This window comes from Larus michahellis, chromosome 7, assembly GCF_964199755.1.
Source record: "Larus michahellis chromosome 7, bLarMic1.1, whole genome shotgun sequence".
Taxonomy (NCBI): Eukaryota; Metazoa; Chordata; class Aves; order Charadriiformes; family Laridae; genus Larus; species Larus michahellis.
The window spans coordinates 52,006,456-52,032,200 of record NC_133902.1 but is presented as its reverse complement, the minus strand read 5'-3'; the positions used below and the strand labels follow the sequence as shown (position 1 = coordinate 52,032,200).

Sequence of the window (25,745 nt, the reverse complement as noted above, 5' to 3'; positions counted from 1 at the left end):
AGCCATGCAGACTTCCAAACTTTGGGGCATTATTTCCTTGTTATTTGCAAATACCATATGGAGCAGTCAGGCTGTGGAAAATGCTCAGAAATCTTCAGTGAAAATGAAATAGAAATTATTAAAAAACCTAGCAGTGCAGGTTAGTATTGTGTGGGTGTGGTGTAACACAGAGGCACTGTTAAAGACACTTGTTAAAATGAATTAGTCTAGAAGTCTCAAAGGAAGCAGTAAGTTAAGAGAGCGTTCTGCTTTTGCCAACACAAACTATTTTCATTATGCAAAGATAATACCCAAAGCCATTTGCTCTTCTTACTTTGAGGAAAATGTGTTCAAAAGAAAGCTGACTTTATTTTCTGTGTTAAAGTACGTCTGCATTAAATATTTTTAATGGGTTTTACAAATGTAAATAAAATTGACTAGGATTACAGATTTAGGTGGTAACATCATCAAAATGCCTGAATTGGATTTTCTTAGTCTTTAATGCTTAAATATGGGCTGGTTTTCAAGCATGCTTTTCATGACTCAATCATAACCTAGAGTCATTCAATAACAAATGCATCTTATCTTCCTGTTTACTTTTAGGAGAAGAGAACTTTTCCGGAGCCAAGTTATCAATGCTTGTTGTTTATTTATTTATTTTTAAAGTTTTGATGCAAGTAAACATAGAGCAAATTTGAAAGTAGATTCTCTTCTACTCCATCCAAATGTTTGTAAAATTAGAAACTGCACGATGTGGTAGCTTTCTCCATCCTCCAGACTGGTGTAGAAACTGTCACCTGGGGACTCTTATTACAATGCCTGTGAATTTGTGCAGGCTGCTATTGCCTCTGTGTCACTCTTAGTCACGCACCTGGATGGTTCTACTCTGGGTGTTTGTGGCCATGACTTTGTGGTTTTTAGCTACACCTTTTAGCTAGGTTTTACTAGTAAGCATTAGTCATGTCTGTGCTTTGAATTGTGTAGCTGCTGATAAAAAGCAGCATCGGATAAATAATCTAGACAAAAATATAGATGCTTTTAAAGATAAGTCTACCTTTTATAAAGGTGTATTTTTTCCTATTTAGGAAATAAATTTTTGTTAGAAGCATTTTTCTCTCAAGCTGCTTTTGAGCTCACTCTTTAAATTGCACACCACTTCAATCTGCTTATGGTTTGTTTTACTGTGACAGTTACAGTATGTGGTGAAGAAGTATTTGTTGTCAAGATGAAGGCTTTTGTTCAAGTGGACTGATACTTTTCAGGGGAAATATTGTAAGAAAATAGTTTCAGATACACAGTAATGCAGTTAATTCCAAGGCCAAGGTTGCAGACTGCTGGATTTGTAACATCTGTGGTGTCTAGGGGTCCCATATGTCTTTGAAATATCCGCGTTTACCATCCCTTCATGTGTCTCATCCAGAGTTCAACAAGATTCTTCACCTGAGAGCACTTCCAATCTTGGGGTTTTTTTCCATTTATAGAGCTAATTCTTTGGCTTTCACTATTGATTACTTACAACACTTTTGATCAACAAGTGTTTTAAAACTTGACAGAAGCAGTTGCTATTTAAAAATATAAACTAGGGATGTGTAAAAGTAATATATATATTATAGCTCAAGGTGTAAAAATGTGAAAGGTGTGACAGATTTCAAAGTCTTTTGCTATCTTTTGTTTTATCAAGGACATTTGAAAAGAGATAGTAAACTAATTTATTAATACAAGTCCCATTTTCCTAATATAATCAGTTCCTTCAGGGACTTCTGATCTGCTGCTGCCTAACCGATTTGCATCAGATCCTAGAGCTGGGACCTTTTTTAAAGGGACAGGATGGCTTTCCTCTTTTGCCATCATTTTCTCGTTATTTCTCTTTACAGGGATTTGAAAAGTAAATACTCTGTAGGCTTTTCAGTCCCATCTGGTCTGCAAGAAGGATTGTAGAAGAAAAGCAACAAATAAAAACAAAGGCTTGTTCAGACCTTTCAGTCACATGGGGCTCTGTGTATGAAGACTTCAGGCCTCATCCATGTTTCATAAGTTTTCCACTTCTTTTTGAAGCGGTTTTGTTATCTAAGACTTCAGACAGTAAAAACACTGTATGTCTTGTAAGTTCTGCCTATGTAGAATTTGTCCAGTTAAAACAGGAAATGATATTAAGCCCTTTTTGATGAAGTCTTTGGACAGACCATCTGTAAGGAGCTGGGGATTGAAGAGCAGAATCTGTTTCCACCTTTCCATTCTGTTTAAAAACTTGGAGTTTTTGCCATTTGATTTATTTCACGCTCTTTTGAATATATGACTGTGTGTGTGGCCTTAGAACCTCCCAGCTTTCTGAGAGTTTTTGTAGTGCCTTCTACAAGCTGCTCACTTAAAATTTTCCTAGAGTTAAGGTAACTTAGCCAGCGATGAATGTTGCTGTTGTAGGCACACCTGCAACAAAGAATTTGCATGCTTCAGTGAATTTAAGTTGCATCTGCACTGTCTTGCATGCCTTCACACAGTGGCCTGCTGTGAAACTGTGAAATTGTGAAATCATAAAATAACCTTTCTTGGTTTTGCGTCTTTTATTGTGAGCCATTCATAATAATGTTATTTACTTAATAGTTATTTAAAGATGTAAGTAATGATTGAAATTTCATAAATAAATAAGCACAGTTGAACTTTGTGTGAAGCCTAATCCCATTGCTGAATGTCAGACTTGCTTGGAGTATGACCCCTTGCACGGGTTCGGCATAGGACTCTGCAGAGGTGTGTTTGGTTAGAGAAACCTTGCTGGGCTTGGTGTGCAGGCTGTGGTATACACCAAAGCAGAATTTTAGGATGTACACACACCAAGCTAACACAGGTGCTGTACAGGTTACTGGACTTGGGAAGCCCATTGCATCTGCAAGGTAAGATACAGGCAATGATTGTGGTGCATTTTAAGTGAGAGCTTGAACAAAGGATTGCTGCGGCTCAGATGGTGGACAGTAGTACAGAAGCATCGTGAAGAGACAGCAATTTGATGAACAAAACCAACAAAAAAAACCCTCTGAAAAAAATATCCTTCTATGTATATTTGTTTTTCTAACTTTATACACCTCGAAGGTAAGCCAGAAAGAGACCATTTTGATTTCAGCCTAGTCCTGACTTTCTTTGCAGAGTTTCAGGTCTGTTACTCCTTCTTCCCTACAGAAAAGTAGTTCTTTTTGTTTGTTTTTAAAGTTACATTGCATTTTTCTATTGAGGCCAGCCTTGGAGGTATACATCTTATTCCTGTTTGTGTGCGCAGCTAAAAAAAGTGTCCTATGCATGAAACTGCTTTTAGTCCGGGTCATTAGGAGTAGCTGAGGGGTAGGCTGTAACCTGGATTTGCTCTACAGAAGTTGAAAATCGGGTAGCTTTTATCCTCTAGTGTTTATCTCTGCCTGTGCCTGGCTAACTCCTGTCTCTGCATGCAGCTGTCAGCAAAATGACAAGGATACAACCCGCATTGGGCCACCCCATTTCTGTTGTACTTCTCAGAGCAGCTGAACAAATGCATTGTCTGTGAAGCAGTTGTCCCCTTATTCCTTACACCATAGTTAAAATTGCAGTTGTGCTAGAACTAGGGTGTATAACTTAAGAGAATATTTACAGAATGACATCTGTTGTGGATAGGAAAGAAGTGGAGCAAAGGCGCGTGGTCATGGCTTGTGGTTTGCAGACGGAGGTTCTGTTAATGACATTCTCATTAGAAGTTCTTACCCTAAATGCTGTTTCCTTCTGGCTTTAAAATTGTCTGCATGAGTAATACGTAAGTAACCTTCAAGTGACATTGCTTCCATGTCATAGCCTCAGAAACATGTATTCTAGGTGAGAGAGCACATATAAGAAATCCCATTAGTGCAGCTGAGAGCATTGCAGGGAGCCTTTTGGCTGTCCTTCCAGAGACATCTCCAGCAGATCAGTCCAGAGCTACCTTGCAATTTCAGGGTGTGAGCTTGAGGTGGATGTGACTCTAGAGGTATTTTTCCACTGATAGTTGATGTAGATTAGTAGAGTTAGAAGGAATCTTCATTAGTTGCTACCCCCAATCTATTTGTGTTAGGAATTTCCCCTACAAAAAAAAAATAATCATATCTTGTTTGTCGCATTGTTACATCTGCATAGGCCAGAGGATTCTGTATGAGACCCCGTGGCCTTTTGGAGAAGACATTGCAGGGAAGTCACTGGGGAATATCAGCATCTTATATATGTATATTGATAGATAGTATAGAGGGGTGTGTGTGTATGTATATGATTCTCTATATACCTACATGCACATGGACTTTGTGGACTGCTTTTGGATATTTTGTAGCTTATCTTCTAAAGTAAATCTGAAGGTCATGATTCTCCAACAAAATTTTTTGCCATTTCTTGTTGTTGTTGTTTGGTGGTTGTTTTTTTCTCCTACTTAAATGAGCTGGTGCACCTACAGAAACACTTATGGTAGCTGAATGTGGAGAAATAAATGAAAACATCTGAATGATCAAAGTTGAATTGAGGTTTTCACCTTTGGGATTTTGTAAATCAGTTCTGTGTTACAGATTTTAATAGAAGTCTGCTTACACTTTTATACTCATCTGCACAGGCCTTGCTCTCTTACTGCTGAGTGCCCCAAATTCAGTGTGGGAAAGCTGAGTTCATGTCTCGTTAAATGACATGTGCCTGCCCATCTCCATGGAAGTCCCTCCTGCCACTCTTCAGTGCTGTGTAGAAAGCAAGACAAGCTGTGATTTACTGGAAAACTATGATCAAGTATTGATACTGCCTTATGATATCTTTAATATCAGGGGTGTTTTTCTGTAGTGGCAGTGATTGCTGCTGTGAAGAAGACAGGGTGTGCCTCATTCCCCTGTGAATCATACATTAGTCAGACACTTTGCTCTGTATGAACTGCTTGTGGAAACTGTACACTTGTGAAATTTAGCTTGCCCATGGTATCCTTTTCTCATGTGATTTAAATGTTTACTTTGAGTGACAGTGGCAGAATAGATCTGATCAGCCTGAATAAAGCCTCATCTTAGCAAAAGTTAATTTTTAAAAAGTTACTTTTTTAAAATGCCCACTGTTACTAGATTGTGCGTTTGAAGAACCGAAGATTTTTATCATTTTTTATTCACTTTTTAACTTGCCTTTTTTGTCTCACCTATTGCGTTTTTAAACTCTGTTTTCACTCAAGAGTGTGTAGATTTTTAATTATGAAAATGAAACTTACTGTTTGTTATGTATATTCCCATAGTCCCTGGCAGCCCGAGCTCCTGTCCAGAGCCCCATAGTACCAGTCGCCATACGAATACTGCAAAGGCTGGCCGTGCCTGCCAGCGTGGAGCTGGGGAGGCAGGGGGTCCCTTCCCTCACCCGTGGGCAAGCAGCGGTGGCATTCCTGATGCAGAAAGGAGAGTGTGGCAAGGAAGCCTGGGAACACTAGACATGTGAAGCCTTGCGTTGGAGACTTGCCACTGTAATATTATAATATTCAGAGACCAGAAGCCATGTGGGGTTTTTCCTTTTTTTTTTCTTTTTCCTTTTTTTGGAAGTCTAAAAATGTGACCTTTTATTTTTCCATGAGTCAGGAGACTTCTTGCTGAGTAGGCCATAGTATTTTTAGATATGCTGATTTTATGTCTGAATACGGTCTTTTTATGTAAAATGCATCTTTCATCTGACTCTTCCTTTCAGTCTGCTGGCTGTGTGTGCGCTGGGCAGTCTCCCACACCACAAATGGCTAAACAGCCCCTTACCTCCAACAGCTTAGCTTTTGTTTTCTTTGAAATACCGAGTTTAGTAATCAAATGGTTTTAACTTTTTTGCTTAAGGCACTTCTGATCTAGTTGTAGGTTTATGTAGCCTTCAGGCTCCAAAGTTCCTCTGTAGATTTAGCTTTAACGTCTATGTGCCACAGTTCCATATTTGCAGGGGAAGGTAGAGGGAGCGAGTCAATATTTGCTGGTTTTATTACTAATTCGCTTGTGGAACTAAAAGCCTGTTAATATAGACACAGCGAACAGTTTTATTCTGCATGACAGGTTATAGAAGCATCAGATTGTGGAAGTCTTGATTATTTTGTTTTAGGAACTAGATATTTAAGAAGAAATTAAAAACTTGTAACTTGAGTCTGCAAAGTCTGAGTTGCGCGTCCTAAGCTCAGGCACATACAGTGCATGATGCTGATCTCTTAATCAGAGGTGATTTTTTTTCTGGTATTTAGTTTCTTACTTTTAATTATTTATCTTATTTTGCCTGTGAAGTGTTTTTTTCAGTAAACATTCCGGTTGATCAATATGAAATCAAGTTTTTTTTTTTGCACAATTACTCCCAACTGTTGCAGTGTGTTACACAGAAGATCAGGTTTACAGCTTTAAAGATACTTCTCTTGCAAAGTGTTTATGGTGTTAGGTGAGATCCTGTGCTAACCACTTTGTTATTTAGAGAGAAATAGACCTTCCTTTTGAGGGTACCGTTTTTCCTGGCCCAGCACTATTGTGTGCAATTAATGTCAGCGATAGAAATTGCGTAGGCGTTAGCGGACACGTGAGCAAAGTGTCAACCACTGTATGGGTAGCATCACAGGAAAACCTACTGCAGCACCGCTCCTCTTCTGGCCTCTAAAAACCAGCCTCTTGCTGTACTCGTTGCTAGGCGTTTTGCTGTGTTGTTGACGTAGATTTATGGCTTGTTCAAGTTAGTACCGCTTCATACAGCCTGAGATCTGCCAGGTTTATATCCAAGTGCTGAAAATTGTAGAGGTGCTACTACAGTGTTTTGTGCTTTTGCTGATGCTGCTTGTTTAGTCAATACAGCTGTCCGGCTGCATAAGGAAAATGAGAACTTTATCATGACTGTCTTTATTAAAAACTTGTGCATAGGCTGTAACTCTTGAATGTAGTGTGCGTTTTGGTCTGCACGTTTTAGAATTTGCCTATGCTGCTGTTAACTCTTTTGTAACGACATTTCTAGCAGCTGGATAGTTTCGTTACTGTGAGTTTTGTAGTTATTTTTCATGAATACAATGGTAACTTCTTCAGTTATCTTACATCATGAAAATTATGCATCTTTCCGTAGCACATTCTGAAAATTGGGTGGGTGAAGGTATGTAGTGCTTTTCCTCTTGCTTTCCTTAGTCATCTGAAACACACTTTCAAGACTGTTTTCCACTTGTTAAGTGGAGTTTCTTTTGCTACCACGTCGTTATCAGCTGTCAGTACTTGCCACCTACGGTAGTACATCTTGGGAAATGCTTGTGAAGTAATGACGGCCAGCCCTGCCACATGCCCAGCTGGCAGTCTGGTGTTCTAAAGGAAATTCAGCGGGTCTTTTTGATATATGGGAAGAGAGTTATGTTAATTAAAAAAGGGAGATATCTTTGGTATTTGTGGTATTGAATTATAATTCTATATACATATATATATATAAAATAATAATCATAATCCTACCTTTTTTTTGCCTCGATAGGTACACAAAGCTCGGATATGCTGGTAATACTGAACCCCAGTTCATTATTCCTTCATGTAAGTATTTATTACTTGTGTATGAATGCTGAAGTTACATTTTGAGCTTGTATAACTTGCTATATAAACAAAAACAGTTAAAAATGAGCAACTTGAAGACCTTTAAGTAATGACACAGAGTGGTAGCATGGTGCTGTTTTGTTTTGCTCAATTTAGAAAGATACGTTTATTAAAATGGTATACTAATATTTGAAGTTAATGTCTTAGAAACCGAAACCATATTGAAATACAGTAGTGTGGCTATATTTATGTTTCAGAAGGTTTTTCCCTTATTAGGAACTTCTGAGGTTAAAGTTTAGTTGATTGTAATTAGAAAAAAAAAAATTGGATGTTTTAATATTTTTAGGGTTTAAAATGTTACACTTCCTAGGTATTTTTCAGTATTACAGCTATGTTACTTAATTTACTATGTTTTGTAAATAGAAAAGGAAAACATTTATTTATTCTACAAGTAAAATTGCTTATTTGTTCCCTGTCTTCTGAACTGTTTCTTGCCTTGAAGTGAAACGGCTCTACTTGAGAGTGTGGAATTCAATCAGCTTCCTTTCAAAATGCTTCACCTTTTGACCTCCTACACCATTTGGCATTTTGTCATTGTTCATCTGCGCCAAAGTAATCACGTATTACATCCTGGTAAAAAGGAATAATTAGTACACCCAGTTTTCCTTGTAAATGTAACAGGAAAAGAGCTAGAACTAATAATACTTCAGCACAGTTGCTGTAAAATAGAACTTGGTAGTTCAGGCTCTCTGGTAATTTTTCTAGAAAGCATGCTTCAAAAAGCAATTTTCATGGAAAGCTAAGGCTAATGCACTTAATGCATTCTTCTGTTTTCATACAAGTGAGAGAAGCGTTTCAATCTCTTTTAAATATACTCTACAGTGTTCTTTTTTTTTTCCCCTCACAAAAACTAGTTTTAACATTAGAGTTAAAAAAAGTTAACGAACCACTGAAAAAAACCTCATATTGCTCTTTAAACTTCATAGCAATCTTTAAATTAAAAATGGGCAAATAGTTATTTTATTTAATTTCAGATAAATAGGGTTTATATACTTTTTCTGTATCTTCAGATTTGGTTTATTTAATTTTAAAATCACTCCCTTGTTCCAAAAAAGGAGAAGAAAGATCATGACACTTTAAACAAATTCTGAGAATGAAATGACCTGTCAGATCATCATGCAGAGAAATTTATACATCAGGGATGGTATTAAAGTAGAAGAGAAAGGCGAGAAATGAGATTTTTTTTTTTGATAGCTTTTTGATAGTGTGCTGTATTTAAAAAAAAAAATAAAAAAGGGTGCTCTAGTCTAGATGCTCCTACAGCTGCAATGGTCCTTGACTACAGTTCTCTTAATGAAAAAGACGTTTTTCTCATTTGTACTGTACTCACACTAACTGCACGAGTTTGCATTAATCGTCTGCCTCATGAAATCAAATAGCAATGGTGTAATCCACATTAAAAGTAGAGTATAGCAGTACTTAGTTTCAAAGTAAAATGTTACGGAAAACTGTGGATCTTTTCAAAGCACTTTGTCTTTAATTTCCTTAATATTATCCACAGAGGAAAAATGGTTTAGTTTCTCCTTTGACTTCCAGCAATGATGGTTGCGTGTTATCAGTCTGATTCTCTAAAAAGTGTTTGCTGTTAAACAGGTTCGAGCAGCATTCCTTCTGCCTTGTTCAATTCCTGCTTATCTTACTGGCTTCTGCTCTTCACAAATTTTTGTCTCCCACTCCTCTCCTGTTGTGTTCTTGATTTAATTCTGAATATGCTTTTGTAGAGATGACGAATGCTTGTTTGAAAAGTGAAGTAAATGGGAATATATTGGGCTGATTTTTTTAAGAGACTTGGGTTCACTGGCTGCTTTTTACATCCTAGCAGATCGTTAATTTTGCTTGATTTTTATTCACTTAATCCCTTTTTCCTGCTGTATGTTAAAATAGGAGTCAGCTTCTTCCCATGACCCCAGTAGTTCTCTTGATTTGTCATCTATTTCAGTTTATCTATAATAGTTCACGTTAGATGGCCTTTCCTTTACCTTTAAAAGGAAAAAAATGTCTTGAGTAGTGGTTCAGCACAAAAATTGATTTGATGCAAGTACGTCCTTTTTCCTTTTTTTTTTTTTTTTTTTTTTTTTTTTTTTTTTTTTGGTAAAAGCTCTTGATTCCTGTGCCAAGCAAACCAAAGGCAAATGCTGTGAGATACCACTGGAGCGCTGCCCATCTTCAGACACCGCGGTAGCCTAGCTCTGGTTTCAGCAAGATTTATTTTCCTGTTTGTATTTTCAGGATATGATTCTTGATTCAGGTTGTTCCCTTCTCATTTCTGACTTTCAAACCCAGGACCGAAGAGGCTAGCCTCAACGTCAGCAAAATACGGAGAGCTCCCGTCTTGTTTTAGGCTTGTAACAGGGTGAAACCACTTTGACTTGAAAGTTTCTATAATCCTGTGGCAAGCGCTGGTATTTTACTTGAAAATTCTTGAAGATAACACACATCTGGACAGAAAAAAATGTGTGAGCTCTGGAATGATGACCTGAAAAATATTTGGCAAGATTCTTCTTTTCACTTGCATCAGGCACTGGCCTTGCGACATCTCTTTCCTCACGATTTTAGTTTCTATTTCTTATCTTTGCCCCCCCCCCCCCCCCCCGCCCCATGCTTTCAGCTTCCTCCAGCCTTTTACTTCCTCTCTGCTCTCCTGCAAGCTGCTACAGAAGTTACGGGATGATTCACTTTTCTTCCTGAAGAGCTCGAAGTAATGTTTTCTGTTTTATCCTGTTCAGAGTTCACAACGTTTTGGCTGTGCGACTCTGCTTTTGTTTCTCTTTATGGGATGAGAAAGGAGAAGGATGGGGGGCATCAATGAACTAACTGCGCTTTACCTTAGCGTGCTATTGATTTCCAAATCCTGTAGCTGTGCCGCCCAGTGGGCTTGAGGCTGCAACAGCTGTTTTCATAATTTGTTTATTTTTTTAATTTTAGTTGTGAGCAAACAGAACTTCTTACTGAAGGTGAGAATTAGAAAAATAATTCTGCCTCTGAGCTTTTGGAGCATGGCCTCTGAATAATTGAGGCTGTTATTAATGCTTCTTATATATATGAATTTCCTCATTTGTGTAAAGGATTGTGTTTAAAGGCAATTAGGAAGACTTGAAAACATACAGCAGGTATTGCTGGCATGGCAGCCCTGTTAGCCAGGGGGCTGATGCAGAAGATGGGGAAAGGGAACATCTGTGTTCCTGTGATATCTAATCACTGATCCATCTTTCCAGGATCCTGTGTTTAGTCTTAGCCACTATTTTTGTGATTAAAAACTTTTTTTTTTTTATTTATGATGAGTAATTAGCATGGAAGGAATAAATTGCCAAGATACGAGCTCTTAACTTTTGCCAGTTATTCCTTGAAGTGAAGGAGAGATTTATAGTCTGTCTTAAATGAAACTTTCCATCCTGTTGTTAATGATAAGATAGGAGTAGGATTTAAAGGAAGAAATTAAACATGGACTTTGTGAAAATCTGTTTTAAAGCATCTAAAGGTGCATCATGGGTCCATCTGTCCTTTTAAAAATACTCCTATTTCTGTCCAGTTTTCTCTTTCTGCATGCCTTACATTTTCTCCTGCTTCTTCATTCCTGCCTTCTTTTGTACATGTTTTTGCTTATTTAGTTGCTATTCGGCCCCTTTTGTGTGACATATCTCACTTTCATAATATGTCCAGAAATCAAATTGGTGCAAGTGAAGTAGAACGTCTGTTTATGTAATGGCAACATGTTTTCTTTCTTGCTTTTTATAAAACTTTAAAAAAAAAAATATTATTATTAGCGGAGTGTGCAGAAAATTATCACATTTGTTTAATAAAATGAGATCTGTAGGGATACCCTATCTTAGAAATTCTCTTTATATTTTATCTACCTGATTGCATTTTGAGTGTCTAATAATTAAATGTGTTTTAGGTCTGTATTGTGTTACTTTATAAATCCTAATTATGTTTACCTATGATTGGAATTAAAATTATCTGTTTTATTTAGCTTTTCTGTGCTTATGCCTGAAACAATGGACGAATGCAATTACAGTGTGTTCCTATTTTTGAATGTTGGATTGTTTTTTTCTTTTTTTTTTTATTGTGAGGGATATATAATCTACATTATTGTTTGTGTCCTCTGTTAAAGGTATTGCTATCAAAGAATCGGCGAAAGTGGTCGATCAAGCACAAAGGAGGGTTTTGAAAGGTGTTGATGATTTAGACTTCTTTATCGGGGATGAAGCAATAGAAAAACCAACTTATGCAACCAAGGTATTAAGAGAAATGCTTAAAAATAATTTTCCAGTACTCTTTAGAAAGTGTCAGCTATATAGTAAACAGCTGTTTAAGAGTGCTTTTCCGTTAACTATAACCTTATTTTCTTATTAACTCTATTTTAATTGAAAATAAGGTTTGATATTAGTTTTGTTGACCTTCAGGAGCCTGTGGGAACTTGCAAAAAAAATGTGTGAATATATATTTCTTTTGAAGTGAAGGGAGGCTGGGAGAGCGTTAAGAGGAAATGTCCTGTTCTTTCATGTTCCTTGGCATCTCTTATCAGCAGCATCAGAGTCAGGATATTGGGTTAAGGGGATTTATCCTAGTGCCACCGTTCAGTTGTACTGAGAAAAGCGCAATGTATTGTCTCTGCCATTCAGGGTTGGAATCTGAATTTCAAATAGGTGTCAGACGCAGCTAGGGAAAACCTAATGCAAGGTTTCTTGCATATGTACATCATATGCTTTTACTGCAGTTGAAAACACTGATTGTTTTATCTTTTTTCTTTTGTTTCCAATTATATATTGATATTCTTGTGCAACAGTGGCCCATCCGCCATGGTATAGTTGAAGACTGGGACTTGATGGAGAGGTTTATGGAGCAAGTTATCTTTAAGTATCTAAGGGCAGAACCCGAGGATCATTATTTTCTTTTGGTAGGTAAAATTATGTCCTGCTTATGAAATCGCATATGACTAGTAAGAATGTTTGTGTTGATTTATGTAATAATTCTTAAATAAGGATATGCTTATCTTTAAAACTAAAGTAAATATAAATTACCTGAAACTTTCCTGACCTGGCTTATCCTATCCAGATTCTTTAATCTTCTAAAGATGTCAGTGTCTGAACTGCAAACTCTTTTCTTTTCTCACTTCGTTCCAAATCACGTCTGCTTTGTCCCTCTTTTCTATTCCTTACCCACTGAATTCGATAGTCACGTTTACATTTTTTGAGACAAAAAAGTACCTGTGTGTTTTGACTTGACATAATTACAATTATTTTGGTTTTACAATGCTGCCACCTGAATAGTGTGTCAAGACAGTGTTTTTGGATTATTTTTTTTTTTTGTGAAATCAGAAGAATTTATTTTCATTTGGGTTAGACTTGAGTTAAGGTTAAATGTTATTGAGAAGCATCTGCTGTTCCTTAGTATTGTATTTAAGGCCATTAAAATAGGCAATTTGTTTTAGTGTGATGTTTACAGAGCAAGTTTGGAATTAGAGGTGTTGGCCAGACTTGTTAAAGAACATCTAATGCAATATTTTCTTGAAGCAGTTCTAATTAGGTCCAGTGGCTCAAGGCTGTGACCAGCCAAGTTTTGAATATGTCCAAGGATCAAGATGCCGTAGCAACTCTGGGCCACTTTTCCAACATTTGACCACCCTCACATTTCCTTTTTTTTTCTTCTTAATACCTACTTAGGGTGTCCCATGTTGCAGTTTGTCTCTGTGGCCCCTTGTCCTATCACCTTTTTGAAGAGTCTGGCTCCCTCCTATTACGTAGTTGTTGCAAAGGAAGAGTGATTATTTTTTTTTTTTTAATTCTTTTTTTCCCCCCTCAAATATTCTGTAGCACTGTCCAAAATAATCTTTCAGAGGAGAGACTTAATATTAATTATGTTTGGTATTTTAATGAAAACTACAGCATACTATTATAGCATATTGTACGTTGTTGCTCGCTGTTCTCAGTTGAGTACATTTCTACAGCTGGTCGTATCAACTTGTTTTATAGTGATTGCCTTATGAAGAAAAACACCTTTTTTCTTTAATGAGTCACTGAGAATTTTTTAAAATAATTGTCATTCTTTAAACGTGCTAAACTGCATCCTTTGACATTTTTAGGTTGATAATCCTTGATTCTTTCAAGCGAAATCAAAAGTTGTAATGAGCTAAACCAACCCACAAAGGGGCCTTCAATGTAAATTCTTAAGCAGTAATTACTATAACATTTTTATTGTACTTCTTGTTTTTGCAATGCAGATTGCATAAATTCTTTTACTGTTCGAGGAGTTTCTAGATTTTCTTAATTGTACCATTTGCCTTTAAAAGCACCCTTTGCATATTATTATTTTTACATGCTATTGTTTTCGAATGGCTCATCTTTCAAAACTTAGGGTTGGCTGATTATTTTTTTTTCAAGTCAAGTGTTTGATATGAATGTAAGTTAACACTTGGATTTATTTATTTATTTAATTTTTTCTGTCTCACAGACTGAGCCTCCATTAAATACTCCAGAAAACAGAGAATATACTGCTGAAATCATGTTCGAGTCTTTCAATGTTCCAGGGCTATATATTGCTGTTCAGGTAAGGGCAGAGCTGTTGAAAGTTAGAGCTACAGTATTTCTCTTTGAGCTAAAACTAATTTAACTATGAAAACTGTATGAGTGGTGTTTGGAATATTGTACGTACTTTTGGTTAGCAGTTTCACCACTAGATGTTTGATATGCATTGATTCTGTGGTCTGTTGGCTAGGTACTGTTCCTCTGTTACCTGTATAGAAGGTGGCCTCTAAGCAGTAGAGTATCTGTTGTATCATAAGTAAAAAACCAACACACCACAGCATAATAATGGTGTTAGGCCAAGAATTGAATCCCTCTCTGTATGAAGCAGCAAAGAAGTTGTTTCTTTGAACATGGCTAAAAATGTATTAGGAGTCAAAAACTACATTTATGCAGTTTCTTTTCTGTAAGTTGTTGTGCACGCATATATAATATTACTAAATGAATTTCCAGGCTGTGACACCATGAGGGTGTCAGGCTGGGTACTGTTGGGAGGAGTAGTGGAAGGTGGGATCTGCAATGCAGTGCTTTTATTAAGATTTGGTTTTTGCCTGTGTTCTTCCACAAGGCTGTCCTTGCCTTAGCTGCATCTTGGACGTCAAGACAAGTAGGAGAACGAACGCTGACTGGCACAGTTATAGACAGTGGTGATGGCGTCACTCATGTTATTCCTGTTGTAAGTATACATCAAAACCACAGAAACAATTTAACAGAACAGTTTGTCCTCTAACTTCTCTGAAGCTTACACTTGCGCAGACTGAAGTATAGCTAGGAATCTTCAAAAATGTCAGATAATTTCTGAGGTTGTGGGTTTGGGTTTATTTTGTAGTGCAGAACCTCCTGAAGAACTCTTCTGCACCTTGAGTTTGTCAGGGCATATTGTCTTTTGGTGACTTATCTTAAAAGGTCATTTGCCAAGACCGTGCGAAGTGATCAGTGCAATAGTATTGCTTTATCATATTGCCGGTTTGTTTTGCAGGTATGAGGGAATATGCTCTTTACAATAGTCGGTCCAAAAAGTTTTGGAAACTTGTTTAATCCAGTTAATTCATATATAAAATGGAAATAATAAAAAATATTTGAGGGCAGATGTGGCATTGTTTACAATTTTTCTCCATCTGTTGACCAATGTTTTATACTATGTCATCATGGATCAGTGATACAAGCAAAAATGAAAAACTTCTACCTGACTGGGGAAAAAAAAGGGCAAACCCTATGGTTAATGACTGTTGTGCATATCCGTTCCAATATGCCAAGTTGCTAAAAGCAAAAATTAGTATGATTGTATGATGTTTTATTAAATAATTAACACTTAGAACTGCAGTTTCTTAACTGTCAGACTATTGTTTTTGCTGTAGGTATGTATTTCCTTTTACGAAGTTACATATTTGAAACTTTATAATTGGAATATTTAATAGCATAGAAATAATACTTTATTTCAAGTGGCTGGTAATATGTCTCTCTGCCCATCTTTCCTTGGGAAGTTAAATGCGTGCCTAGGCACCAGATGCATTTTTCTTATCAAAATGAAGTTAGATTGCAGTTTTTAAGATTAAAACCTATACAAAGCTTTATCATGCCACAGCAACCTCAATTTTTAAAAATGATTTGTTACACCAAATAGTATTGGTGGTGATCAGCCATATGCTGTGATGTAGCAGATCATTCTAAGTCTTGGTGGAATCTAATGGCTAAATCTTTGTTCAGATTGTTCATCCAAAATGGCCTATTTTTAATAAGACGTAGGAAAAAATTGACATTTCAGACCTTTTATACGTAAACTTTTCTAAATTTGTACTTAGTAGTTCAAATTGCTATTTAAAACGGTTGAACTTTTCCTGATTTGTGGGTTTGTCGGTTTTGTTTGTGGTTTTTTTTTTTTAATTGAAACAAGAGTAGATATTCTGTGTCACTTGAAACATTTGCCTCCTTTGTAGAGTGGCATTTGCTTGATTTCTGGAATTTTTAAACATGTTGAACAAATTGACAGCAATTTTAAAATAGATAAAGAGAAATTAAACGCTTATCTCTGTAGTGAAGTTAACCATTGTGGTACATTTTTTATGACTTTATTATTTTGTATGTTAGAAAGGACATTTTATATGAATGTAAGGTGTATATAGGAAACTTTAAGCGTTTAACATTAGTGTGGTATTTGGATGCATGTGTTTGAATGCAGTAGGTCTGGTGAGGTTGAAGGCCAGTCTTGAACACTTGGTTTCTGCGTTTAGATGAGATACTTCTAATGCCCTGACACTGGCCCCTAGCACGAGTGTGACCTGCAAGGGTAGGCTGATGGATGAGTATGGGCCAGTCTGATGTTCTAAGCCGTCTCAATTAATGTGCTGAAATGATGCATTTTCTCCCTGCTTTCAGAAAATTAATTTTGGTTCATGTGGATTGTAACGTCTTACGTCAGTGGCTGTGACTGCAGAGCCACATCATTTATTCTAAAATAATATTTCACGATACAAGGTTCCTTGACCTTTTTGGTAAGAGTAACCTCATTTTGAAGAGAAAATAAAGGCCAAGGAATAGTGAGTATAGCTATTTGTCTGCCTTATGTACTAGTGACCTTTCTGTTCCTCCTAACCTTGTAAGAATTATGAACCGAAGCAAAGCGAAACACTTAACAAGTGAAATAAGGCTATTGACGAATAGGATTTCTGGTAATTAAATGAGCCAGTTTTAAAGGGCTTCAGTCTCACAATCACAGGCAGTGAATAGGAATTTAGACTCCATGTCTTTCTCTGTCCCTCCTAAGCTTTGTTTAAAGGAGTTCTTGTCAATGTCTTTCTCCCAATTAATGTTATGTACAGGCTGAAGGATACGTGATTGGCAGCTGTATCAAACACATTCCAATTGCCGGGCGAGATATAACATACTTCATTCAGCAGCTGCTGAGGGAGCGAGAAGTAGGAATTCCTCCTGAACAATCCTTGGAAACAGCTAAAGCAGTGAAGGTAATGTGAACATTGTAGATATTAAGGTTATCTTTAGATCAGAGCTTGATATCTATTTTAAAAATACAATAATCTCTTAATCATTATCGTTCCAAGTAATGGTGCTCTGTTTCTAAATAATACAAAAATGTCTAAATAATGTAATAACATGAAATACCTTAAACTTAGGGTATACAGTTGGGTTATACTCAATTTGGTCTAGAATTTCACTCTTCACTTGTAGTCTCCCTTTTCTCCTTCCTTCCCTTATTATCATTGTAATACTCAGTAGGAAGTGTTCTTGGTGGGATGCATAATGTAAAAAGCTGTAATTACTCTTTTATTCTTTCTGAATGTTGATACATTCTTTTTTTTTTTTTGTAGTACAAAGCTAATCTGAAAGACATTTGGCTTAAAGTACACTTAAACCTTGTTTCTATGGCAATTCTTCAATATACTTTAGAACTCGTTTCTCACCATTGTAGAAGTTTAGAGGAAAAATAGAAGAAAAGTAATTTAGCTCAGCAAGATGTGCTGCTTTCAGTGCCGCATGGAAATGATTTGTCGTAGCTGAGCCATTATCTAACAGTATACAGTAAATGTCGCTTCACCTGTTTTTGACACCTATTCTGTATCTGCCAATTTAAAACTCTTATTGTTAAAAGCTTAAATTACTACACTTTTTTAAAGCTCATACCATCTTCTCTGCTATACTTAAAAAGATACTTCTAACCGTACATATTCAATTTTCAGGAACGCTTTAGTTATGTTTGCCCTGACTTAGTAAAAGAATTTAACAAGTATGACACAGATGGTACAAAATGGATTAAACAGTATACTGGAATTAATGCTATCTCAAAGAAAGAATTCACCATTGATGTTGGCTATGAGAGGTTCCTGGGGCCAGAGATTTTCTTCCATCCTGAGGTAAGTTAACTTGAATTCTCTACATTTTTTTGTTTTAGGTGCATTTTAGATGATAGCATATAAATAGTATTTAGAAACTTTTAAATATGTGGTTATCTTGGCCTATATTTCTTCTTATTTGTAAATAGATACCAGCTATTGTTGTAAGTCAATGTGTTTTTGAGTCTTGATTGCTAGTAATCTTTATACGAAGTCAGGTGGATGTCTAAACTAAGCACTATATTTGGAATTTTTACAGTAAATGGATTACTAAACCCATATTTTCTTCTTGCAATTTTTAATAGAATTTCCTGGTCTCACCACATGGTACCCTGTTTTCTTAGCTGTTTGTTGAAAAGTCGAGTTTCTAAATATTCTGTCTTCTTGCCTTTATACCCTCAGTCTTTCTTCCAGTGTTGGGAAAAATTAAATAGGAATAAAGCCTTTTTTTTTTCCCCTCCACATATCACCACCCCCCACATCCCTCTCTACATTCTCCTCTTGCAGCTTTTTTCATGTTGCACTGTTTTGCTCTGGTGCTCAGCATCTGAGAAGGGGATGTGTTCTTCAACCTGTTACAGTTAACAAAAACTCTCGTAGAGAATAGCTGGCAAAATAGATACTTTAGGTTTTATTCTTTCAAACCTTTTATAAATGTCAGCAAAAATAGCTAAAATAACTTTCCATTGTTAGTTTTAATGACATCTCTAGTATAATAGGGTAGTTCTTTCTCTTCCCTTTTTCTCTTTCTCCCCTTTCCTTTGCGATGTGTGGTCCTCCATGTTGACTCATCTGGTTTTATTCTTGGTTGTAGTTTGCTAACCCTGACTTCACGCAACCAATCTCAGAAGTAGTAGATGAAGTTATTCAGAACTGTCCCATTGATGTTAGACGTCCTCTGTATAAGGTCAGTAGCTATAATGAATTTCTTAAATATTTGTTTTAGGACTGTGCGTTATATTGAAATATGTATTTGAAACTCTATTTAAAAAAAAAAAAATAAACCCACAACACAACAAAAAACCCAACAAATCACCAACAAAACTAACCGTTTTTCCAGAAACAAGTCTAATATGCAGAAGGCTTTGTTGTTGACTTACACTTTTTCAGAATATGATGTCTCATTACTCAAACTCTTCTTTAAAAGAAATGAGAAACATAAATCTCAGTGAAAGAAGCGAGACGTACTAAGATGTAAATGGATTTTAAAGCGCAGCCAATTTTGATGTGACAACCCCTCTGTGAATTCATATTCTGTCATGATTAAGTGTTAGGTAATTTAAAAGCATACCTGTTAACTGTAAGTTTAAAAGCCGTATTTAGAATTTAAGAACTGGGTAAAGTTGGAGACTTAAATTTTCACAAGCAGTTAATAATTTTTGTTACTCAAAACAGAATATTGTCCTCTCTGGAGGCTCAACCATGTTCAGGGACTTTGGTCGCCGTTTACAGCGAGACTTGAAAAGGACTGTCGATGCCAGACTGAAACTTAGTGAAGAACTTAGTGGCGGCAGACTGAAGGTTAGTTCTTGCAGCTAATGCATTTAACGAGCATCTTTCTCTCCCATGTTACCTGGAAAATGCAAAACCAGCATATTGCAATGACGTCCTTGTTTGTTGAAATGTCTTTTCTTTTAAAGTTCTTGTAGAAGTTTTTTTGGAGACTTGTGTATTGCAGAGAATTGTAGACTGGTATTGGAGAATGTTTATGTAATCCTTTAATTGTAGGAAGCTGTAGTACTGTTTCCCCGGGCATACACTTGTGCTGCCTGTGCCTTTATCACTGAACTGAATCAATCTCACCTAATGAAAGGATGGGACTTACGCCTGCTACGTAAAAGAATTGGTCACTCCCCAGTTGGTTTTTTGGTTTGTTTTTTCTTTTTTTTTTTTTTCCATTAGTGCTTATTGATTAGTTGCAAGTCATCATCTCCAGTCTTTTGAACTTAAAGATAATAAGAGAGATGGAGCAAGCTCGTTGTTGAGCCACCAGGGTAGTCAGAGGACCGGAGCGCTTTTCCTGTGAAGAAAGGCTGAGGGAACTGGCTTGTTTTGGAGAAGAGAAGGCTTTGGGAGTCTTAATAGTAGCCCCATGGTATATGTGGGAAGGTGACTGAGAAAGTGGGACTGGGCCCTTGACAGTGGTGAGCGGTGGGTGCGTGAGAGACAACAGATACAAATTGAAACAAAAGAGATTCATCTTGGATAAAGGGAAAAAATTTTTATTCTGGGGATGATCAAGCGTGAGAACAGGCTGCCCAGAGGAGCTGGGCAGTTTCTGCCTAATTTGCCCAGTTGGGCAAAAATCTTGGAGGTTTTTGGGACTTAGCTGGAAAAAACTCTGAATAACTTCCTCTGACCTCGTAACTGACTCCACTTTGAGCAAGAGGCTGAACTAGAGGCACTGAGGCTGCTTCCCACCCAAACTAGCCTGTGAAATGACTTCGTGTCTTCACTAAACTGCATGATCCTTCATTTATGTTATTTCCGCTTTTAACCTTTGATATAACCTTCGCATTTTTTCTGTTGATGTTGACTCCGCATACATAAAAGATAGCAGAGAAAGAAATGATTTTATGTTTTTTCCTTTTAAGCCTGAAGTGATTTTCCTCACTTATTTTGTAGTAGTAATCTAGGTAGAGGAGCTCAAACAATCCTTCAAATGCCCAGTATAGCTTCATAATATGTCATGTAGACAACTCTGAAATTTCAGTTTTATACAGTTCTCTGGTTCATGTAACCTATTTTATTCTTAGTTCTCCTTACTAGACTTTTACCACTTAGTAAGGAAGCAGGATACAAATAAGGAAATCTGATGCAATTCTTCCTTCTTCAGAGTACTGGGCATTGCACATCATCACTGGCTTGAATTTTCTTAATCTATTGCAAATGATTTTCAGATACTGTTTCAAATTGTTCAGATTTCAGCAGGTTGTACTGGAAAAAACCAAATCTTTCTGAAGCTGTTATGTATGCTGTCATTTTTGATTAGAACAAGTAAGGAATGAAGGTTTGTGCGGGTATGGAGGGAAAGGGGATAATTGTAATGAGTGTTGTAGTTTTGAAAAGCGTGACTGTGTTGGGCCTAGACAAACTTTCAATCAATCTGCAACTGATGCTTCGTTAAAATAATGACATGAAACTTAAGAATTAACGTTCTGAAGTGTTTTTTGAAAGAAGTAAGTAGTATGGATCTGTTCTTACAATTGCATAAATAAACAGTCCCGCAAGAAATTCAGCAGAAAATAGAACGTGGATAACTGGAGAGGAACACTGTATGGGAGCTCTTGGGAGAAAATTGGTGTGAATGCAAGTATCTCTTAATACCTGATAAAGTAGGTAACTGGCGATTTATAAGCAAGAGCTATTTCTTAGTCTGGGTTGTACAAGAGAATCTGATGCTATAACAGTAAATTTAAATAACCCAGGATTTAAGAAAATAGTAATTTGCGAAAAGTAAGCTTGCAATATACACTCTCTCAAAGAAAGACTGAATTTTTATCAGCAAAAGTGACTCTTAATGTATTCCTTTTTTTTTCCTTCCCTTTTATAGCCTAAGCCCATTGATGTACAAGTCATTACACACCATATGCAGAGATACGCCGTGTGGTTCGGAGGATCAATGCTGGCTTCCACAGTAAGTTAGCTACAAAGCTGAGCGTGTTTTAGTCACCCTGGGTACGCTTTTGGAGTTCTCATCTCTCCTTCACTTCATACTAAATGCTGTTGGGGGATTTCTGCTAGGCCTCGGGTAGCAAATATACCCTCCCTGCCCCCTTTGAAGTTTTTGCGTTAAAGATTTGAAAGAGCAAGTGAGAGCTCTATTACAACTTTGTGTGAGTTGTTAAATAGTGCATTTTAGTTTTTTGTGGCAAAATGCATTGCTTGCATTGGTGTTTAGCCTTCCAAGTTATCTGTATTTGTGTTTTTCCATTTGCTACCTAAATGTTACTGCTGTTCAGCTAAGGTATACATACCATTGACTTTTTTCTTTTTTTTTTTTTTTCTCTTTCCCTTTACAGCCTGAATTCTACCAAGTATGCCATACCAAAAAAGATTATGAAGAGATTGGTCCTAGCATCTGTCGTCACAACCCTGTGTTTGGAGTCATGTCTTAAAGCTGACCTCGGAGGGGTCAGGGATAGGGAGGTGGGGAGGAGGAGTCTTTCTGATTACTTGTTTGTCTGATGGCTGGTATTAAGATAACGAACATGACTTGACAATAAGAAAAAGACCAAACACAATTAAGCAGGATTATTTTAATAAGTGTCTCAACATGCGGATGTAGTGGAAAGCCAAAATGATCACATTTTTTCTTTAGATTGATTATTTGAACCTGTGCGTAACAAAAAGAAAAAAGTGGATTTTAGTTCTTTCTGTGCCCTGATATTTTGTATATTAATGGATTATCCAAGATTTGATGGGATTTGACGGTGTGTAGATAGTCAGCTCTCTAATGCTTCCGTTGTACCCTGTCATGGGTGCAATGCAGGAGCTTGTTTATATTTCATACTTTTTTATACTTTGAGGAAAAATATGAATAAAAGAAACTGTAATATTTGAGGAAAAAAAAATCTACCAGTGACCAACTTGAAAGTAAATTAAAAAAACAAAGTCATGACTCATGCAACTAGTTCTTGCAAATCATGACCAGTCTAAATCCTGGGTTCCATACAATGCGAGTGCTTTTGGAACTAAGAAGCTACTATCTTGGATTAACCGACGCCTGCTAGTGCTTTCTGATTACTTGGTGCATTTTCATACTATCTCTTGCTTTAAAAAAAAAAAAAGTAAAGACAAGACTGTTGGACCAGTATTGCAGTTCTGTAGTGTCATTTCTAATTAAAACCAAATAATCAGGTTATCAAAATTGGTGTATTTAAAGCCTAACACCATTCCAATAAAGGCACAAAATTTCTTTTTATGTTTGTGTCAGACTTGTTAATCTCCTTACATGGGAAGTTGTGAGCATGGGTTCCTACATATCCGCTGTGGTTTTTGAAGAGTAAGATTGGTCTGTAAGGTAGAGATCATTATGTGCATTGTGTAAACTGAAGTGTGAGCATTTTAGAATTGCAGTTTATATGTTCATCTAGATAGCACTTATCCATATAAACCTAACATCTCCTCCATTGTTAGGTTTGTTCATCTACTTTGTTCTGTAACTTCTTCCCCCCCCCGCCACTTTCAAGTGGTGGCATACAGGAGGCAGCACTGCGTTTTACATCTCTGTGGTTTTTCTGCAAGAAAATACCATGTAGATAAAAATAAAGTGAAAACAATCTCTTTCTCATTCTTTCTAGGAAGAACGCTTCATATATTGAATGGAATTACTTAAAATTTCTGTTCACATTTGATGAAAGATACTTCTGAACTCACAAATGTAGTTACGGTTGTTTACATAGAAGACCACAAGAGGGAGATCTCTTGGTTTCTTGAGTTGTAAAGATTCTTCAGATTCTTTTTTGAGAAGCCTATAAATTGCCAGAGCTTCTAGTTGCTTCAGAGCGTGATAAATGAGACTCCAAAATGAGGATAATATGGGAAAGTATTTTTACAGCAACGATTATAGTAATTCACCTGCTGGACTGGAGTAGAATCTTGGTGCAAACAAGGCAATGTTAAATAGTTGTAATACAAAACTGTGTTATTAACATCTCCCTGTCAGTGCTACAACTTTTGAGATTTTTTTTTTTTTTTTCAAATAGTGAGTTTTCAAGTCATAACTGCTGACTGATTCATGTGGTAAGAAAGACCGATAGGCAAATATGTGAAAAATAAAGAAGTTAATTTAAGCTGTGCCTTTTCCAGCAGTCCTCTGGTTCTGCAACTGTATCATGCTCCGAGTGGATTTCCTGATACACTGTAATGCCCTGAAGATCAGGCAAGGTTGGGATTTTTTTTTTTCCCCCCTCTCTAGAGTCTTAAAAATTCACTTGAAGAACTCAAAAATTCCTGATACATAGTGTAGTGAGGAAACGTAAAGAAAAGGAGTGAATGCCAGTTCCTGTCTCACACGGCTATATGTATATATTTATGTGCAGAGATGCACAGGCTGTGTAGGTATGGAGATGCCCTCTGAGCTGAAGGACAGGCTTGGTGTTTATTACCCACAAGTTGTACTGCGGCTAGGCCTAAATTTTACTACAGCTCTGGCTTGTGGGTCTTTTGGGACTCAGATCAGACGTGTTTTCCCCCCATTTTCTTTCACTGCCATGTCGAGGCCTCTGTCGCTGGGGCAGTTGGTGTAAAGGCACCGGCAGAAGAGCCCAAGGGGTGGGAGTTGGGGCGCAGGAGCTGATGAGTGAGTGGTCACAGGTGATTTGGGGAGGCTCCGAGAGGCAGCGCGAGTGAGACTTCGGCAAATCTGGTTTTGTACAGATCCTTTACAGCCTGTAAGTTATTGAGGTGCCCTGGGCTCAGGTGCTGGGTGGATCTGCTGTGCAAAGAGCTGGCTGGATTAGAGAGTGGTGGCATCTACATCTTCAGAACTTGGCCGTTCTTGGCTATGGTGGGTAACAAGGAGAGACAAGTGGTTCTCGTGTACTGTGTTTCAGCAGCTGGGCTCTTGCAGGAGAGGGGTGTGGGAAGAGGAAAACCAGGCTGCAGCAGGAGGGGACGGTGTGGGACGGAGTCACTGCTTCAGGCAGGTCTGTCAGGTTGGTATTTTACAGAAATGGGCGCTGCCTGGCGGTGGGGAGCCCTCTCGAGTTGGACCGTGCGTCTGGCACAGTCATAACTGGATTAGCAAATAGCTCATACGTCAAGGAAACGAGCCAGCTCTTCAGTGAGCACGTTGATGGGAGGAAGAGTTGACATTTGAGTGTGAAAGCTGTCAGGCTGAGAGTAGGAGTTGCTGCCAAGTGTAAAATAAGACGGGTTTTGCATTCCAGCTGTATTCAATGGGGAAAGCGCAGGCACTACTGGGGTTTTCATTAATTCGGTGTGTTCAGGAGCAAGGCCAGGAGTTTTTTTTCCTAGGTTGAGGGATCCCTGCTGCCAAAACTGAATAAAAATAGCTGAAGCAGCCCAGGACGGTGTGGTTTTATGCACCTCCCACACCAAACTCTCGATCCTGCGTACAGAACTAGAAATCTCTTGCTCCGAAGAGAAGCTCTGTTGTCCCAATGTTGTCTCCCTGATGGACGCTGGCTCTCAGAAGAGGAGGCGGGACACGTGCCCTGAGTTCTGCTGAGCAGCCCATGCCGCGCCTGGCCTGCTCAGGTGAGACGTGTACAACTTTAGCTATCGGCATGTTCATTACAAAATCAGGGATGTAGGAGCTTAGTCTTTCCTTATACTTGTTCATGGCTCCAAGAAAGTCTCTTTAAACTTCTATTATTAATTTGTGTGGAAGAGAAAGGAGGGGGAAGGTACCCATGGTCTTACACAACACTCAGTTTCTTGTAGCTGTAACTTAAAATGATGTTAAGCTTCTCATAAAATGAAATAAGGGAGTTTTTTTGCAATGTCTTTTTCTATATATTTTTTTTTTCATACTGTGGACATGGTTTTGGAGGCGGTATACAGCCATGGCTGATTTCTGGTGCGTTAGGGAACTAAAAATCTGTGAGCAGGTCCCATCAATGACTTGGACTGAGCAGAGTCATCAATACGTAAACCCACAAGTCAATTACAGTCTTGTACGCTGGGCATAACTCTGGGAACGGCTCACATCGGTCTTCTGCACCTGTAACACCAGTCTGGGATCTGAGCTGCCGCTGCTGGTGAGGTGGTGGAGGGGCCGAGCAGCTGCGGGCGAGTCACCCCAGGGCTCCCGTGGAGCAGAGACCGTACACTAGAAATAAAAGGCAATTTCGCCCTCTGCT

At 37.6% G+C, this 25,745-nt stretch overlaps 1 protein-coding gene across 2 annotated transcripts in view; it reads left to right on the top strand.

The window, feature by feature from the left end:
* The window catches only part of ACTR3 (actin related protein 3), a 31,428-nt gene extending 7,717 nt beyond the window's left edge, over nt 1-23,711 (top strand). The window contains exons 2-13 of one of the 2 annotated variants that reach the window (XM_074593788.1): nt 7,432-7,487; nt 11,659-11,783; nt 12,334-12,444; nt 13,998-14,093; nt 14,637-14,744; nt 16,888-17,031; nt 17,764-17,937; nt 18,731-18,823; nt 19,312-19,437; nt 21,470-21,553; nt 21,939-22,065; nt 23,220-23,711. In XM_074593788.1, the coding sequence (XP_074449889.1) occupies nt 7,432-7,487; nt 11,659-11,783; nt 12,334-12,444; nt 13,998-14,093; nt 14,637-14,744; nt 16,888-17,031; nt 17,764-17,937; nt 18,731-18,823; nt 19,312-19,437; nt 21,470-21,553; nt 21,939-22,034 (1,213 nt within the window). In that variant the 3' untranslated portion in view covers nt 22,035-22,065; nt 23,220-23,711. Of the gene's footprint in view, nt 1-7,431; nt 7,488-11,658; nt 11,784-12,333; nt 12,445-13,997; nt 14,094-14,636; nt 14,745-16,887; nt 17,032-17,763; nt 17,938-18,730; nt 18,824-19,311; nt 19,438-21,469; nt 21,554-21,938; nt 22,841-23,219 lie in introns of those variants that run through there. The other variant, XM_074593787.1, reaches the window with a different exon arrangement.
* The last annotated feature ends 2,034 nt before the right edge of the window (nt 23,712-25,745 follow it).